Here is an 18855-nt window from a genome sequence, read left to right as displayed (position 1 = left end):
TATAAAATCTCATGTGCTGATTGAAATTATAGATTTTAAACTTTATTTTAGGATGTAGAATTAAATTTTACAACATTGTCGACGTAATCCTTATATCCTACGTACGTTGACTGGTATGTTAATTTATATTTAATTTTTTCATCGATCGGATTGAAATATATTTTAGTGGTATTAAAATTAGACGGAAACTATTATTAAATTTTATAGAACATAAATAAACCTTGATATCTATTTAGAAATGTTTCAAGGATTAATGTGAAATTTTCTTTGTGTTAAGGATAAAATTGAATAATCGGCAACATAGGTAGGTCGTATTAACTCTTGCAAATGAGAATCGAGTCCACGCAATCCCGTTGGCGCACAAAAGGAAGAAATGGTTTTCATGCTTTGCCGTATAAATCCGTCTCTCTCACGTGCACGATCTCTTGCAGTGTCATTTCTAAGGTCGATGTGCTTTCTTTCTCTAATTTATCAGAATTATTTGACTTTTGTTTGTGAGGTTTTCTGGCGAGTTTTAGTGTAAATTGTTTTCACAATTCAACAAAGTGTTTCTCGTTATTTTGTGTTAATATCGTCAAAGTAACCTTTACAAAATAATGTCCGACAAAAAAGGTAAGTGATTTCAGGCAAACGTATAAAGATGGAGGATAGGTGGTAACTCGCGTAAAATTACTATAAAAACCGTGGTATATTTGTCTTAATATTATTTTAACTAACACCAGATTCCGAATAGGCGAAAATTAAGTATACGTAGAGGCAGAGAATCTGATAAAAATTGCATAATTATGCAGGATGTTTAAATCAATACTGACACTAAGGTTATCTCTGTCTCTTCAACGGGTAACCTACATAAGTATATGTTTCTAACTCATTCCATCCTGTGATAGCCTTGCCCTAGTTTATCCACTGCAGTAATAGGAATTAGGGAAATTTAATATGTAATATTATAAATTTAGGAAACGAGATGATCATGAAAGTATGTTACTTCCAGCTTCAACTGCACAGGAAGATGAGCTGATCACCCCCGGACGTGGATCCCGAAAAAAAACAGTACATATTATATTTTCATGTGTTTATACAGTGGCTGATTTGCTTGTTGGTATTCATACCTGCTCAACGATTACTTCACTAGACTTTTTGATTGGGGATTGTAACAATCCACATTCATTTGTTAAATATCATTTTATTATGCGTAATCTGAACAGATGTTCAAACTTACACAACATTTATCGTGATTTTCTATTTAAATAACTATATATTGTCCCCAAGATAATTGATTGAGTTCTAACTTATAAAAAGATTTTTTTTATTGATAAAAACTTCCCGAATTAATAAAAAGTATGACTTTAACAATAAATTAATTACCAAATATCCGAAATTCTACTTTTATATGTGTTTTTCTTGTTACATCTATCTTTCTATCAAATATTGTTGTAAAGGAAATTATTTAATAATTAATGGATTTTTCATAAACTAATTTTAATTTAGTATTTTGATTTTTTTTAATTTTGAAGTTTCTCCCAGTCTGTGGGAAATTGCAAAAGGGACAATTCTGGACTGAATCATTTTTATCTTACAATTAACCTCAATTTGATACTAACCATTTTAAATTAGGATTATTTGTTGAAATTAAACAAAAATTCGCATTATATTAACATAAACACATATTTAATAAAAAAAAAATCTATTTATAATTACAGACTCGAAATTTTTCCTAATTTATGTACCTCCTTCTGTCAACTTCTCGTTTCATTCCTGTCATAGAGATCACTTCAGAGTTGTAATTCGATTCTTAAGAGCACTCTAGAATTATATAACTTGTAATTATATAGGAAAAGGCCAAGTTTTAGAGGAAAGAAGATTAACCTTTTTAGCCTCCTTATAATATTGTGAAAAATCAGTGCAGAAAAAGTGTTTGTTTAGAATTTCTAATTTGCCAACGCTCAACTTCTTTTAATTGTTTTGAAAATTGATTTCATGTTAATTTTTGAACGTGAGTATTATAACATGTAACATTTTATTATAACCAAATGAATGTGGAAGTTACAACAGTTACTGTAGCTGAAGATGTAAAAAAATATCAATGGTTCAACAATTAGACTTTTATGGTCTATAATTCACTGCATGAAATACAAAAAAATATGTAACAATGTATTTTCAAATACACTGAGAAAAGGGGTATAACTTTTTTCCAAGCATGTTACACATCTTCGCAATTCTAGCTTATGTTAATCATTTCACTCCTACTGAAGGAAAAACACTTTAATTTGTTTTGTTTTTTAATTTTTTGTGATAAAATACAACTATGGGCAACATCGTGAACACAAATTATGAAAAATTCGGTATACACGGCAGGACAATTTTGTTTGTTGAAAAATAAAAAAAATATTAATTGTTACATATTTTTTTTAACTATGTGTGGGAGTAGAGAGGTAAACCCTACTGGATTTCACCGGTGTTTGCTACAATGTTGGCTATTCTGCTGCAGCACCTCTACGTCTCTAATATTATACCCTTGATTTATCTGTACCTATCGATTGTGGGAGAAATTTCAATCATTTCAGAGTAAAAAACGTTAATTTTGACAGTTATACGTTTGATAGGTACAGAATAATGTTGCAACACCACTGGTCGCCGGGATTTTTTTGTAATTTATAACGTTTTTAACTATTTATTATTACTAATATGTGACTCCTTTAGATTAAGTAACCCCCCCTCACTAGATATAACCATTTATATGATCAATGATGATTTTGAAATTTGATTAACCCCGAATTACGTGAAAATCATTTTCTATCGATTTAACTGACATTTATCAAAACAGTTTTGACTTTATGATTATTTTTTTTTAATTGTGACATTTCAAATTTCTAAATCACCATAAAAAATACGTAAAATGAGTGTTCACAACGGTTTTAGATTTTTCTTATTACAAAAAGTTTTAAAAAACGTAAATATTCATGAATTTATTTTTTAAATACGTACACAAAACTCACTTGGAATTATATCTGGGGAAAGAACAGGTCATCTTAATGTTCTGCCATTATTATTTAAATTTTTAGGTTTGATTTAATTATCAGTCAATAAAAGTACCCTCGTTTTGATTATAAATTTTAGGAACACTTTTTACGTTGGCAATCGTTTTTAATATTATTGAAATATTTTAATTGGAGGCCATTTTAATCATGAATACTATTAATATTGTCTGTCACATTTTACATTGGCAATCAATTTTGATTATACGTCAATAGCTGTCTTTATTTGACTGTTAAGTCTTTATCAATAGTGTCGTATTATACTGTTAGTACTTCATTTTAGTTACGAAAGCCCCTATTATTGACATATTTTACATTGGAAATCAGTTTTTAGTAAAAATATCTTGGTAAAGGTATGAAGTGGCAGTTTTGGTGGAGAAAAAAGTATTTAAAAAATATATTTATAGGAATTGTTGTGTACCACTCGTATGTTGCATGCGTAGTACAGTATAAAGCATGAAATATTTTTTTTTTTCGGTTATTTTATTTGCAGTAAATAATAATACGTAAACAATATCGGTATATTTTTTTTGTTTCCTTCGGTTTATTTCGAAATATTTATTTTTTTATTATTTTTAGTTCCGATTCCCAAAAATAAATTGAAAATCAGACCTTGCCAAAGACGTTTCCCGTCATAGTTGAATTATTTCGAAACTTGTATTTATCCAATTGAAAACAAGATCTGATTTTATAATTATGGAAAATTTCCTTAGCATGTTTATTTATTTATTTAAATAAGGAAGAATATATTTCATTTATGAATTATACAGCGTGTAATGAAAAGTATCTGGTAGATATAAATTAATATTTTATCAAAAAAAATCGTCATCGGCGGCCATATTTGCAAAGCCCTCCATACAAAATGGCGTACTGCCTAAATCAGCCGTTTGAAATCTCAAACGTCAAGAACAAAAATATAATTCTTAGTGAATAAGAAGAATTTGACAGAACGTGGTACTTTTATGAAAATAATGATTTAAATCGAACGATAGGAATATTTCAAATCAATTAAACGGTTTTTTACCCATTAGAATTAAAACGATGTAATAGAAAAAGAGTACGTTATGCTGATGAGTTCTAAAAACTCTAAAACCGGTCTACAATATTGATATTTTCAATTTCCTCGGTTGAATTTAATTAGTTTTTATCGGAGTATACAGTGAAGTCGAAAATTCGATTGAAAAAAAACACTAAGTAACTGAAATATATAATTTTATTTTATTTTGCATGGTTTTTTTTTAAAGATTTATTTTGCTTTAAATTTTCCACGAGAAATGAGTATTTTAACGAAAATATTGAATAAGCTAAATAAATCTTTGCACGTAATTAATTATAAATCTAGTTTTTCAACCCCCTAAATAACATGAATATAAATAAGAACATTATTGTCATCATTAATGTATATTTAGGACGTTTTTACTTATTTATATATATATATTTTAGGATAACTGTTTATATTCATAAAAAAATTAATTCACGATAACTTTCCACAGGGTGTTCCACATTTTTTTTGGTTAAAACTAGTTCTAACCGGTAGTTATGACGTCATGAATTCGACGCCATGTTGTAACATTTATTTATAGAGTGGAATTTTCTCTCTTTCTCTATCAAATTCGTTGTATGAATGAAAATTGTGTTTGTAGCTAATATTTTATCGAAAAATAATCACAGATAACAAATCTGTAGTATACGGGGGCTATTCTTAAAATAACTTTAATTGTCATTAACTATTTCAATGTTGGAAGATATAAATAAACACGCGTACTATTTCCAATATGGCGTCAATGACATATTTCGACGTTATGGCTCAAATTTATGACGTAATTACCATTGGTTACGGTACTAATGTCTATTTTAAATAATAATAAGTACTAAATTAGCAAATTCCACTACCGAAATTTAATATTCAATCATTATTATTTATAAACAGCTGGAGAAATCGTTTTTGTAACTAATTATCAGATACAGACCTCTTCTATCTACGTTTAATTATGTTTTTTTGGATTTTTTATGCTTCTTAAGCAAGCTGATTAAATTTCAATGGGCATTAAACCCCAAAACTACCTTCGAAGAGTCCAAGGGTACCTCAAACCTTTCATAGTACCCTCGGACTGTACAGGGATTGCAGAGTTGTTGGATTTCGAGGTAAAAAACTTGCAAAAAAATTTCCCTTCCTTCTGGGGTAACTCCAGACACTTCGGAAGTAGTTTTGACTGTTCTGGGGCAGCTTAGTGTCAATCGAGACTTTCAATTAGTTCGTTTTGAACGATTTATTGTGCCAAATTTTGGGCTAAACTGTTTCCCATCCTTCTGGGGTACCTCCAGATACTTCGGAAGTAGTTTTGACTGTTCTGGGGGAGCTTAGTGTCAATCGAGACTTTCAATTAGTTCGTTTTGAACGATTTATTGTGCCAAATTTTGGGCTAAACTGTTTCCCATCCTTCTGGGGTACCTCCAGATACTTCGGAAGTAGCTTTGACTGTTCTGGGGGAGCTTAGTGTCAATCGAGACTTTCAATTAGTTCGTTTTGAACGATTTATTGTGCCAAATTTTGGGCTAAACTGTTTCCCATCCTTCTGGGGTACCTCCAGATACTTCGGAAGTAGTTTTGACTGTTCTGGGGCAGCTTAGTGTCAATCGAGACTTTCAATCAGTTCGTTTTGAACGATTTATTGTGCCAAATTTTGGGCTAAACTGTTTCCCATCCTTCTGGGGTACCTCCAGACACTTCGGAAGTAGTTTTGACTGTTCTGGGGCAGCTTAGTGTCAATCGAGACTTTCAGTTAGTTCGTTTTGAACGATTTATTGTGCCAAATTTTGGGCTAAACTGTTTCCCATCCTTCTGGGGTACCTCCAGACACTTCGGAAGTAGTTTTGACTGTTCTGGGGCAGCTTAGTGTCAATCGAGACTTTCAGTTAGTTCGTTTTGAACGATTTATTGTGCCAAATTTTGGGCTAAACTGTTTCCCATCCTTCTGGGGTACCTCCAGACACTTCGGAAGTAGTTTTGACTGTTCTGGGGGAGCTTAGTGTCAATCGAGACTTTCAATTAGTTCGTTTTAAACGATTTATTGTGCCAAATTTTGGGCTAAACTGTTTCCCATCCTTCTGGGGTACCTCCAGACACTTCGGAAGTAGTTTTGACTGTTCTGGGGGAGCTTAGTGTCAATCGAGACTTTCAGTTAGTTCGTTTTGAACGATTTATTGTGCCAAATTTTGGGCTAAACTGTTTCCCATCCTTCTGGGGTACCTCCAGACACTTCGGAAGTAGTTTTGACTGTTCTGGGGGAGCTTAGTGTCAATCGAGACTTTCAATTAGTTCGTTTTGAACGATTTATTGTGCCAAATTTTGGGCTAAACTGTTTCCCATCCTTCTGGGGTACCTCCAGACACTTCGGAAGTAGTTTTGACGGCTTTGGTTCAACGGATCTTGGAAAAAAATACGTGGGATATCCTGTGCGATGACATACAACGTTCGATATAAGGTTTTTTTTTTTTTTTTTTTAATCTAATTCCACTTAACCGTAACAATTTTTTTTGAGTTTGGTTTTGCATCTCACCTTATTCCGTGTATAAATTGTATATAAACCCACGAAATTTTTATTAAATTTGCAGCTATCGGTGGCGCCGGTCCTCCGCAATCGAGTGGACCGTCTTTTACTCCGCAACCGCCGCCGCAAGCCAATCCCCCAATGCCTACGTCGCAACCGTACGGAGGTACGTTCCGATATATTATAAAAATAATAATAAAAAATTAGACGGCGGTAATTTATGTATTTCAGTAATGCCCGGTATACCGGGAGGTAATCCCTACGTCATTCCCGGACAGACTCAGATTTATCCTCAAGGTCCTCCTCCTACCTACGATCAAGCTCTAACTCATCCGGCGGCAATCGTCGGACAACACGTAAGTAACCCGCGAGGGATACAAATCGGGTCTATACGGTGGATATACGTTATATTTGTTATCAATTATTTCAGATGTATCCCCCCGGCGCGATGTACGCCGCCGGTTACCCGACGTATTTAGGTTACCCGACTTACGCCCCGATGCAGTATTACCCATCGTTGGGCGCTTACTCGTACGCCATGCAACCCGCACAATTGAGGCCGACCATTATGATACCAGTAAGTAGATCGCCCTGTGTATAAATGCCGTTGTAATAAAAAAAAAAATTTAATTTAATTTGTAGAACGGGTACGACGCCGGCGCTCGATTCGACGGTATAGCTCAACAGGTACTTCCCCCGGCTCCGCCGGGCGTTCCCCCGTCGGCGGCGCAATTGGCCGCGATGGCCGGTCACCAGGTGGCGTTAGGACAGAAGAAAAATACTTTCCTGGCGGGCGGATCCGAGGGGGGGTATACTTTTTGGTAGGAAATGCTCGGGCGAGCGATTAGGGGATAAAAAAAAAGAAGAAGAAAAACGAAATTGTTATTATATTTTATTTTTGACGGACGGATGCCCCGATGGGTTTTTTTTTTTAAATCTAGTCCTTAGTTAATAGGTCAGAAAAAAGTTGTTTGGTCGGTCGCAAAAGAACGAAACGAAATTTTTGATATTTGGCACAATTTTTTGCAAAGCGGAAGAGCTGTAACTCTTATAGATTGTAACTAACGGATAAAAATAATAGTTACGTCGTTCGATTGGTCTGATTAGTGTTTTTTTCGAAACAAAAATCGTTTGCGGGATATTCTGGCATCAAATTTTGCAAATCCGATATAATTTGCACCATTTTTGTTCTACAACTGAAGTTGTAACTCTTATAAATTGTAACTGACGGATAAAAATAAGAGTTACATCAACCGATCGGTGTTGATACACCGATAAGGCTCTTTAGAGGACAAAACTTGTGTTTATAATGAACATTTTTCTAATTCTGACGTTTTCCAGATCAATTTCACTTTTTAATTCGAACAAAAACTTGGCAAGTTGAAATTTTGAAAGAAAAATAAGAGTTACACCCCTTTTTTGGTCCAATAAAAATTTTTTATAAGGCAAATGAGGTTTATAGAACAACATGGCTCTACATTTTGATAATCTTTTGTATATTTTATCGGTTTTGGTTTATTAACAGTAACCGTAACTCTTATAAATTGTAACTAACGGATAAAAATAAGAGTTACATCAACCAATCGGTGTTGATACACCGATAAGGCTCTTTAGAGGACAAAACTTGTGTTTATAATGAACATTTTTCTAATTCTGACGTTTTCCAGATCAATTTCACTTTTTAATTCGAACAAAAACTTGGCAAGTTGAAATTTTGAAAGAAAAATAAGAGTTACACCCCTTTTTTGGTCCAATAAAAATTTTTTATAAGGCAAATGAGGTTTATAGAACAACATGGCTCTACATTTTGATAATCTTTTGTATATTTTATCGGTTTTGGTTTATTAACAGTAACCGTAACTCTTATAAATTGTAACTGACGGATAAAAATAAGAGTTACATCAACCAATCGGTGTTGATATACCAATAAGACTCTTTAGAGGACAAAACTTGTGTTTATAATGAACATTTTTCTAATTCTGACGTTTTCCAGATCAATTTCACTTTTTAATTCGAACAAAAACTTGGCAAGTTGAAATTTTGAAAGAAAAATAAGAGTTACACCCCTTTTTTGGTCCAATAAAAATTTTTTATAAGGCAAATGAGGTTTATAGAACAACATGGCTCTACATTTTGATAATCTTTTGTATATTTTATCGGTTTTGGTTTATTAACAGTAACCGTAACTCTTATAAATTGTAACTGACGGATAAAAATAAGAGTTACATCAACCAATCGGTGTTGATATACCAATAAGACTCTTTAGAGGACAAAACTTGTGTTTATAATGAACATTTTTCTAATTCTGACGTTTTCCAGATCAATTTCACTTTTTAATTCGAACCAAAACTTGGCAAGTTGAAATTTTGAGAGAAAAATAAGAGTTACACCCCTTTTTTGGTCCAATAAGAATTTTTTATAAGGCAAATGAGGTTTATAGAACATTTTGGCTCTACATTTTGATAATCTTTTGTATATTTTATCGGTTTTGGTTTATTAACAGTAACCGTAACTCTTATAAATTGTAACTAACGGATAAAAATAATAGTTACATCAACCAATCGGTGTTGATACACCGATAAGGCTCTTTAGAGGACAAAACTTGTGTTTATAATGAACATTTTTCTAATTCTGACGTTTTCCAGATCAATTTCACTTTTTAATTCGAACAAAAACTTGGCAAGTTGAAATTTTGAAAGAAAAATAAGAGTTACACCCCTTTTTTGGTCCAATAAGAATTTTTTATAAGGCAAATGAGGTTTATAGAACAACATGGCTCTACATTTTGATAATCTTTTGTATATTTTATCGGTTTTGGTTTATTAACAGTAACCGTAACTCTTATAAATTGTAACTGACGGATAAAAATAAGAGTTACATCAACCAATCGGTGTTGATATACCAATAAGACTCTTTAGAGGACAAAACTTGTGTTTATAATGAACATTTTTCTAATTCTGACGTTTTCCAGATCAATTTCACTCTTCAATTCGAACAAAAACTTGGCAAGTTGAAATTTTGAAAGAAAAATAAGAGTTACACCCCTTTTTTGGTCCAATAAAAATTTTTTATAAGGCAAATGAGGTTTATAGAACAACATGGCTCTACATTTTGATAATCTTTTGTATATTTTATCGGTTTTGGTTTATTAACAGTAACCGTAACTCTTATAAATTGTAACTGACGGATAAAAATAAGAGTTACATCAACCAATCGGTGTTGATATACCAATAAGACTCTTTAGAGGACAAAACTTGTGTTTATAATGAACATTTTTCTAATTCTGACGTTTTCCAGATCAATTTCACTTTTTAATTCGAACAAAAACTTGGCAAGTTGAAATTTTGAAAGAAAAATAAGAGTTACACCCCTTTTTTGGTCCAATAAAAATTTTTTATAAGGCAAATGAGGTTTATAGAACAACATGGCTCTACATTTTGATAATCTTTTGTATATTTTATCGGTTTTGGTTTATTAACAGTAACCGTAACTCTTATAAATTGTAACTGACGGATAAAAATAAGAGTTACATCAACCAATCGGTGTTGATATACCAATAAGACTCTTTAGAGGACAAAACTTGTGTTTATAATGAACATTTTTCTAATTCTGACGTTTTCCAGATCAATTTCACTCTTCAATTCGAACAAAAACTTGGCAAGTTGAAATTTTGAAAGAAAAATAAGAGTTACACCCCTTTTTTGGTCCAATAAAAATTTTTTATAAGGCAAATGAGGTTTATAGAACAACATGGCTCTACATTTTGATAATCTTTTGTATATTTTATCGGTTTTGGTTTATTAACAGTAACCGTAACTCTTATAAATTGTAACTGACGGATAAAAATAAGAGTTACATCAACCAATCGGTGTTGATATACCAATAAGACTCTTTAGAGGACAAAACTTGTGTTTATAATGAACATTTTTCTAATTCTGACGTTTTCCAGATCAATTTCACTTTTTAATTCGAACAAAAACTTGGCAAGTTGAAATTTTGAAAGAAAAATAAGAGTTACACCCCTTTTTTGGTCCAATAAAAATTTTTTATAAGGCAAATGAGGTTTATAGAACAACATGGCTCTACATTTTGATAATCTTTTGTATATTTTATCGGTTTTGGTTTATTAACAGTAACCGTAACTCTTATAAATTGTAACTGACGGATAAAAATAAAAGTTACGGTTACAATGAGACTTGTTATGAAACAAAAACGGTTTATAGGACGTTACGACATCAAATTTTGTGAATTTAATATATCTAATATCGTTTTTTATTTGTTTTGCCTCTTTTAAGATGCAGTAACTCTTATAAATCAAAGCTGATTCAAAAAAATAAAAGTTACAATCACCATAGAGGAAATTTTTTCGCTTCGTTAACTTCTGCTTCCTAAACAACAAAAAAATGTCATTTTTGACATGTGATGGGTTTATAAAACAGTGTCGTATGTCATTCTTTTGCGATTCGATATATTAGCGCACTAACAACAGGCGTGTACGTGATTTTATTTTCTCTCTCTTATTTTTTTTTAATTATTATTATTATTTAAACGATTCAGGTATCGAAAAAAAGGAAAAAAAACGTGAAAACTCTTGTTTTAATTAGGAATTACAACAACAAAAAAACTTGTAATAAAATAGGACTTAACTATAGTAAAAATAAATTAATCGAAATTATTACCTCACTTTAGCTCTTATTAAAAAAATATTCAGCATTATTTTTTTTTTGTTCTTTTTCTTATAGTTTTATCCAAAAAAAAAATAAATCGAAATGGGGCAGCTATAAATATTCGAATTTCAATAATTAACCGTTTTATTGACATTTTTTTCTCATATAATATTCCTTAAAAATATTTTTAAAGTAATTGATGATGTGTAACACATTCGAAACGTATTACTACTCCATTTCCCCGTTGGATTTATCGAAAAAAAAAATACGATTGAATCGACACCGTTGAAATATGTATGGTACGAGGACGTTCCAAAAAGTGTTCACTACACCTACACTTGAAATTGCACTTTCTGGTCCTTCGAGCCGGGTATGAACTGTTTTATAAGGCTCGAAGGACCAGAAAGTGTTTTTACTTGAAAATTGATGGATTTTCGTACAATAAACTCCGTTTTTCACAACCGGCGAGCTTAAAATGGCGTTAATTTTGATTATCGGCCATTTTAAATAATAACATTACTAACGGCGAGTTCAAAATGGCGTCAAGTTTAATTAACGAAATTTTTAATCAAGTCGGCCATTTTGAATAATGGCGCTGCTAACGGCGAGATCAAAATGGCGTCAAGGTTAATTAACGAAATTTTTAATCAAGTCGGCCATTTTGAATAATGACATTACAAACGGCGAGATCAAAATGGCGTCAAGGTTAATTAACGAAATTTTTAATCAAGTCGGCCATTTTGAATAATGGCGCTGCTAACGGCGAGATCAAAATGGCGTCAAGGTTAATTAACGAAATTTTTAATCAAGTCGGTCATTTTGAATAATGACATTACAAACGGCGAGATCAAAATGGCGTCAAGGTTAATTAACGAAATTTTTAATCAAGTCGGCCATTTTGAATAATGGCGCTGCTAACGGCGAGATCAAAATGGCGTCAAGGTTAATTAACGAAATTTTTAATCAAGTCGGTCATTTTGAATAATGACATTACAAACGGCGAGATCAAAATGGCGTCAAGGTTAATTAACGAAATTTTTAATCAAGTCGGTCATTTTGAATAATGACATTACAAACGGCGAGATCAAAATGGCGTCAAGGTTAATTAACGAAATTTTTAATCAAGTCGGCCATTTTGAATAATGGCGCTGCTAACGGCGAGATCAAAATGGCGTCAAGGTTAATTAACGAAATTTTTAATCAAGTCGGTCATTTTGAATAATGACATTACAAACGGCGAGATCAAAATGGCGTCAAGGTTAATTAACGAAATTTTTAATCAAGTCGGCCATTTTGAATAATGGCGCTGCTAACGGCGAGATCAAAATGGCGTCAAGGTTAATTAACGAAATTTTTAATCAAGTCGGTCATTTTGAATAATGACATTACAAACGGCGAGATCAAAATGGCGTCAAGGTTAATTAACGAAATTTTTAATCAAGTCGGCCATTTTGAATAATGGCAGTGCTAACGGCGAGATCAAAATGGCGTCAAGGTTAATTAACGAAATTTTTAATCAAGTCGGTCATTTTGAATAATGACATTACAAACGGCGAGATCAAAATGGCGTCAAGGTTAATTAACGAAATTTTTAATCAAGTCGGCCATTTTGAATAATGACAGTGCTAACGGCTAGATCAAAATGGCGTCAAGGTTAATTAACGAAATTTTTAATCAAGTCGGCCATTTTGAATAATGGCAGTGCTAACGGCGAGATCAAAATGGCGTCAAGGTTAATTAACGAAATTTTTAATCAAGTCGGTCATTTTGAATAATGGCGCTGCTAACGGCGAGATCAAAATGGCGTCAAGGTTAATTAACGAAATTTTTAATCAAGTCGGTCATTTTGAATAATGACATTACAAACGGCGAGATCAAAATGGCGTCAAGGTTAATCAACGAAATTTTTAATCAAGTCGGCCATTTTGAATAATGACAGTGCTAACGGCTAGATCAAAATGGCGTCAAGGTTAATTAACGAAATTTTTAATCAAGTCGGCCATTTTGAATAATGGCAGTGCTAACGGCGAGATCAAAATGGCGTCAAGGTTAATTAACGAAATTTTTAATCAAGTCGGCCATTTTGAATAATGGCGCTGCTAACGGCGAGATCAAAATGGCGTCAAGGTTAATTAACGAAATTTTTAATCAAGTCGGCCATTTTGAATAATGACATTACAAACGACGAGATCAAAATGGCGTCAAGGTTAATTAACGAAATTTTTAATCAAGTCGGCCATTTTGAATAATGACAGTGCTAACGGCGAGATCAAAATGGCGTCAAGGTTAATTAACGAAATTTTTAATCAAGTCGGCCATTTTGAATAATGGCGCTGCTAACGGCGAGATCAAAATGGCGTCAAGGTTAATTAACGAAATTTTTAATCAAGTCGGCCATTTTGAATAATGGCGCTGCTAACGGCGAGATCAAAATGGCGTCAAGGTTAATTAACGAAATTTTTAATCAAGTCGGTCATTTTGAATAATGACAGTGCTAACGGCGAGATCAAAATGGCGTCAAGGTTAATTAACGAAATTTTTAATCAAGTCGGCCATTTTGAATAATGACAGTGCTAACGGCGAGATCAAAATGGCGTCAAGGTTAATTAACGAAATTTTTAATCAAGTCGGTCATTTTGAATAATGACATTACAAACGGCGAGATCAAAATGGCGTCAAGGTTAATTAACGAAATTTTTAATCAAGTCGGCCATTTTGAATAATGACATTACAAACGACGAGATCAAAATGGCGTCAAGGTTAATTAACGAAATTTTTAATCAAGTCGGCCATTTTGAATAATGACAGTGCTAACGGCGAGATCAAAATGGCGTCAAGGTTAATTAACGAAATTTTTAATCAAGTCGGCCATTTTGAATAATGGCGCTGCTAACGGCGAGATCAAAATGGCGTCAAGGTTAATTAACGAAATTTTTAATCAAGTTGGCCATTTTGAATAATGTCAGTGCTAATGGCGATACGCTGGATTCTTTATGAATATACCTCGTATTTAAATGATAAATCGACATTTTTTTGGGATGAAAGTTGTGTCCTCGTACCGGATACTTTCAATTACATTATTCAACGCGTGTTTTTTCGTCATTTTTTATAATTCTGTGCAATTTTCCATAAAAATATTTCCGTCGACGTTTGTTACGTTTCATTGCGGTCCTAATGGCTGAAATATTAGCTAACTTTTTTTTATTTGTTTAAAAATTATTGACGGTTGTGTTTTTGTTTAAGTTTTTTTTTATTTACATCACAAATTAAGTTTTGTGCCATTTGTTGGAAGAAAAAACCTTCCAGGTGGATTTTTAGACTCAAATAAAATTCTTTTTAAAAGCTAGAACAATTGGATTTTTTTTTATTTTACACTAATAGATTTTTTTCGGAAACTTCTCATCCGACCCTGGTATATACATGAACGGACTATGTTGAAAGTCTAAAGAATATCGAAACTTTTTCGGTTACATCCAAAATATGAAAATAATGTTTTTTTTTCTTAATTCTCACATTACTTCTCATCCGAACCCGGTATATATAAACAAAGAATACGAAAATCAAAAAACTTTTCAAATAGTCTCCGAATCTCATGAATGTCAAATTTTCGTTTATCTTGATTCTTCTTTTTCTTTAATTTTCATCCATATAGCAATTCCAGTTACTTTTTAAATATAAAACAAAACTACTGGAATATTTTACATGTTTTTAAAAGAATCTGTTGATAATTAAACTGAATAAAGAATAAAAAAACAAAAAGTAAACATTGATATCCAATACTCACATGTATTAAAAATAAAACTAAACATAACCTACAAAAAGCATCGAGTCACTATTAGATCGATTCAACACAGGTGTCAACAGTGTAGTAAAAAAATCTTGCCGTGTAAATCGATTTTGAAAAAAAATTCACTAATATTTCAGTTTTCACAGTTTTGGCATCACGAATATTCACTTTTTATTCTCATTATTCGTCGATGAGAGACCACAACAATCGTTGCCAAATTGTGAATCCCACTATCTAATTATAAAGCTCCCAATCGTGCTAATATCAATTTTCTAGTTGAATTATTTATCATCAAATTGAAATTTAACCATAGGAGTGGAAATTTTTTCAACTTCTATGTCAATACTTTTGTAAAATTGTGGTCAGTTGCACACTACGACCCGTCATCAAAAACAAATGAATAGTAACTGAATCATTAATAACAATAACTTAATAGTCTTGTTTAAAAAGGCCACTTTTTGAAGTTGACAGCTTTCAAAACTTTATAGTAAGCTTAGTGGGGGTATAATAATATTTGTATTATCCGTTTAAAAAAATGTTTTGAATACTTGATTTAACGGAATTGTTATACGAGGGAGATAAATTTTAGTTATTCATAATCGTTATGATTAAACGTATTGGTTATTTCACTTTTGTTTATGAACTGGTGCAACTGACGACAAAATTTATAATTGTCAGCATGTTTCAACATTTCCATCTCTTAACAGATAAGTAGTACAAATAAATATTTTTTTTTAGTCTCATTTACTTATGAAGAGGTAATTTGAAAAGTGTTTTTACTAAAAAAAATCAATTTTAAATGATTAAAATTTGTTTTTACGAATTTCGTGATTGTGTAAATTCTTGTATCTAAACAATTGTTCTTAGGATGATATTAGTTCGTTTTGAACGTACTTTTTCTTATAAATAATAATTATATTATTACAGAAAATCAATGTATAATACTTGTAGTAATAGTATTGTGAATTTTTGAGGTAAAAAAACACTTGAATATTTACCTTTCCATAAATTCGATATTTATTTCTATTTTTTTAATGTTTGTTTGATCTATTATAAAATAAATAATTAAATATACCGTTAATTGAAATGAAATCATTCTAGCGCAATAAATAAAAGTTGAATGTAAAATATGGTTTTATTATTCCACCATCACTCGATGCCGTCACTGAGCACTAATTTTCAATATTGTTTCGTCAAAATAACAAGAGAAAAATAATTTAACAGTATGGTCAACAAAATAACTACTCGAAATAACCAAATATAATTATTTAATAAATAAACATGTGTTGGTAAATCCCTTAAACTCAGTGACATTTGACATGACATGACATTGACATCGTTGTACGTTGTAAATACAAAAGTCAAAGCCGTCAGTAAGACAAACAGTGACGTTCCGAAAAAAAAAAACAAAGACAAATTATTTCTACATTCATGGGTAAGTTGTTTCTCACTGAAGTTAAAGAACAAGTTCGTTATCAACTTAAATATATTTGTCTCCCGCAACTCTCTTTTTTTATGGTAGTCAATTATTTTGATAATACCTTGATTAGATCTTTTGAGGGTTACAAATAATGTTCATTAATTTCATTACATAAATAAAAAGGAACTACATGAAATTTAATTAAATCGAACTGTCAGATATTTTGAATAGGTTATTGGATGGAATATTACCAATCATATAAATAATAATATTGGTACATTCCACTAAGCGTTCACGGTACCTGAAATACTCTTGAGCGCTCCACATAACGACTACGATCGTTGTGGTCGCGGTGAGAACATCACATCAAACAAAGATTTGACAGAACCCGTTATCAACATAACCTTAGTGTGAATTTCAAAAATCCTAATTGAAGTTTTCAGATGTTATTTTCCTTGCATAAGAAATAAGTCTTCTGTAACACCGCTGCATAATTTCTCAACAATTTTAGTTTTTTCCACTTTTAACAAATGCTTTCTTCTAATCTGTTCTAATTTGTCCGTTCTGCAATTACCGCAATCAATCTGTTCAACTTATGATGACGTGATAGAAATCGCTCCATGAACGCACTGTTCCACGAATAACATTACCGAACGCAACTACTGTCAACTATTGTCAATTTCAATTGTTGTCATCAATCTGACAGTTTTATAAAACTATCTCTTAAAGCTATGAGTAGTTTAATAAAATCTCTAAAACCTCCTAAAGCGTGGTTGAAAAACAATGCCATTTTAGTCACGGCTATCAGAAATCGTAAGTTTATTTTAAATGTACTTAAGAAAATGTAAGGTTAAGTTATGTAATGTTTTTAGACTGGAATAAAGATTATAAACCAGGTCCTTATCCCCAAACCGAAGAAGAACGACAAGCTGCAGCGGAAAAATACGGACTACATCCATCTGAATACGAACCTTATCCAGATGACGGGCAAGGATGCGGGGATTATCCCAAACTACCAATGCAATCAATTGAATCCAGAGATCCGTTTTATCCTTGGGATAACCCCGAATTGAAAAGGAATTTCGGCGAAACTGTGAGTATTAAGTAATAAAATATATGTTGGATTTTAATATGTCGTGATTTTTTACTTTAATTTAATCGTTTGGTATAAATTACTTTTAGTTACATGCAGAGTATGATTTATTGAGAGAAGATAGATATGATGTAAGCGTGAAATTGAGACGTCCAATGTGGTTTTTGTGGGCTCAGTTTTTAGGAGTAATGTTCGGTACTTTCGGAATTTATTATCTCCTAGAAAACGTTAAAATGTTTCATTCTGTTATGCCCAGGCAATACCCGAAAGAAGGAAAAGTTCATTATACTTTCGAACCCGCAGAATGATTTATAAAAAAAATGTATTATAGATAATTTTATGTTGAAATAAATATTTAAAACTTGATACTATCTAGTGAATTTTTAATAAAAGTATTTAAATTTATTTTTTCAATTTGTTGTTTTTTTCTTGAAAATGGATGTTCAATTAATAGAATACCATGAATTTTATCGTTATATAAAAGATTGGGTGGAACTGTTAGGAATCGACGTGAGCTTCAACTATTTATTCAACAAATCGAAGTTTCAAATTTGATATCTACACTTTTGACGTTTTTTTCTTAATTGTTTCAATGGTATTATAAAACTGTGTAACCATACAGACGAAGGCCAAATTACAGGAAAAAGAAGAAGAACCCATCTAGTTTCAATATAATCATAGAGTTAATATTGAAGAGAGAGTTGCATGTAAGTAAAATTGTACTATTGAAAAAAAGGATTGATTTATCACTTTTTCGTAAATTTATCAAGATATAATTGGATTTAATTTGTGAAAAAAAGTAAGTAAAGTAACTATTTTTGAGTTTGAGCAATGGTTTTTCCGAAAATACAATTTTTGTAAATTTTCCTCACTTTTCTGCCTTTAATAATTTTTTTTCGTAGAAACTGATAAAAAAAACCCCTGTACATTTCATTCAAAGTCAACGACTTCTACAGCTGATATTTTCATTCTAATATCGCTAAAAGGCCGCCAAGTTGTTTACAAAATGGCGGCTTGATGTAAACAAGCAATTCGGAATATTTCGTGTGGACTGGTATTAAATTGAATTCTACGTGAGTTGATTCCGAATACATATTGATCATCAAAATTATAATTTGATCCTTCACATACTCGTTTTTTTTTACCAATAAAGTATTCAAGTGCAGTTAGCTTAGATCATTGGTAATTCACGTTATTTTCCATTACAATGTTGCCAGGTGTTCGTTTTTTTTTAAAGTTTATTATAACTCAAATATTGAATAACAACTTTGAAATTTTCGTTATTTGCAGTGAGAGGGGTAA

At 31.7% G+C, this 18855-nt stretch overlaps 2 protein-coding genes across 4 annotated transcripts; both read left to right on the top strand.

Moving 5' to 3' along the window:
- Positions 1–344: 344 nt before the first annotated feature.
- LOC130445489 (DAZ-associated protein 2) lies at positions 345–16166 on the top strand. Of its 3 annotated transcripts, none has more exons than XR_008910060.1 (6): positions 395–612; positions 6651–6752; positions 6818–6942; positions 7017–7163; positions 7229–13143; positions 13302–16166. XR_008910060.1 is itself a non-coding variant. In XM_056781125.1 (6 exons), exons 3-6 carry the CDS (start codon positions 6728–6730, stop codon positions 7409–7411), a joined length of 480 nt encoding a protein of 159 aa, XP_056637103.1. In that variant the 5' UTR covers positions 399–612; positions 957–1050; positions 6651–6727; the 3' UTR covers positions 7412–16166. The 3 variants fall into 3 exon arrangements, 2 of the variants coding, with proteins under 2 accessions (XP_056637101.1, XP_056637103.1); XM_056781125.1 differs by adding an exon at positions 957–1050 and having other exon boundaries at positions 399–612; positions 7229–16166; XM_056781123.1 differs by having other exon boundaries at positions 345–612; positions 7229–16166.
- Positions 16167–17088: 922 nt separating this feature from the next.
- On the top strand, positions 17089–17919 carry LOC130445229 (NADH dehydrogenase [ubiquinone] 1 beta subcomplex subunit 8, mitochondrial). Its single transcript, XM_056780780.1, has 3 exons — positions 17089–17273; positions 17333–17553; positions 17643–17919. Exons 1-3 carry the CDS (start codon positions 17192–17194, stop codon positions 17859–17861), a joined length of 522 nt encoding a protein of 173 aa, XP_056636758.1. The 5' UTR covers positions 17089–17191; the 3' UTR covers positions 17862–17919.
- The last annotated feature ends 936 nt before the right edge of the window (positions 17920–18855 follow it).

This window comes from Diorhabda sublineata, chromosome 6, assembly GCF_026230105.1.
Source record: "Diorhabda sublineata isolate icDioSubl1.1 chromosome 6, icDioSubl1.1, whole genome shotgun sequence".
Taxonomy (NCBI): Eukaryota; Metazoa; Arthropoda; class Insecta; order Coleoptera; family Chrysomelidae; genus Diorhabda; species Diorhabda sublineata.
This window is presented reverse-complemented; position numbering and strand designations above follow the sequence as displayed.

Excerpts from the sequence above, each read along its gene's own strand:
- LOC130445229 (XM_056780780.1), top strand. The coding sequence starts at position 17,192 with ATGAGTAGTTTAATAAAATCTCTAAAACCTCCTAAAGCGTGGTTGAAA. Across the intron at positions 17,274-17,332 it reads AGTCACGGCTATCAGAAATC|ACTGGAATAAAGATTATAAA; the intron begins GTAAGTTTATTT and ends TAATGTTTTTAG. Across the intron at positions 17,554-17,642 it reads AAAGGAATTTCGGCGAAACT|TTACATGCAGAGTATGATTT; the intron begins GTGAGTATTAAG and ends AATTACTTTTAG.
- LOC130445489 (XM_056781123.1), top strand. Across the intron at positions 6,753-6,817 it reads TACGTCGCAACCGTACGGAG|TAATGCCCGGTATACCGGGA; the intron begins GTACGTTCCGAT and ends TATGTATTTCAG. Across the intron at positions 6,943-7,016 it reads CGGCAATCGTCGGACAACAC|ATGTATCCCCCCGGCGCGAT; the intron begins GTAAGTAACCCG and ends CAATTATTTCAG.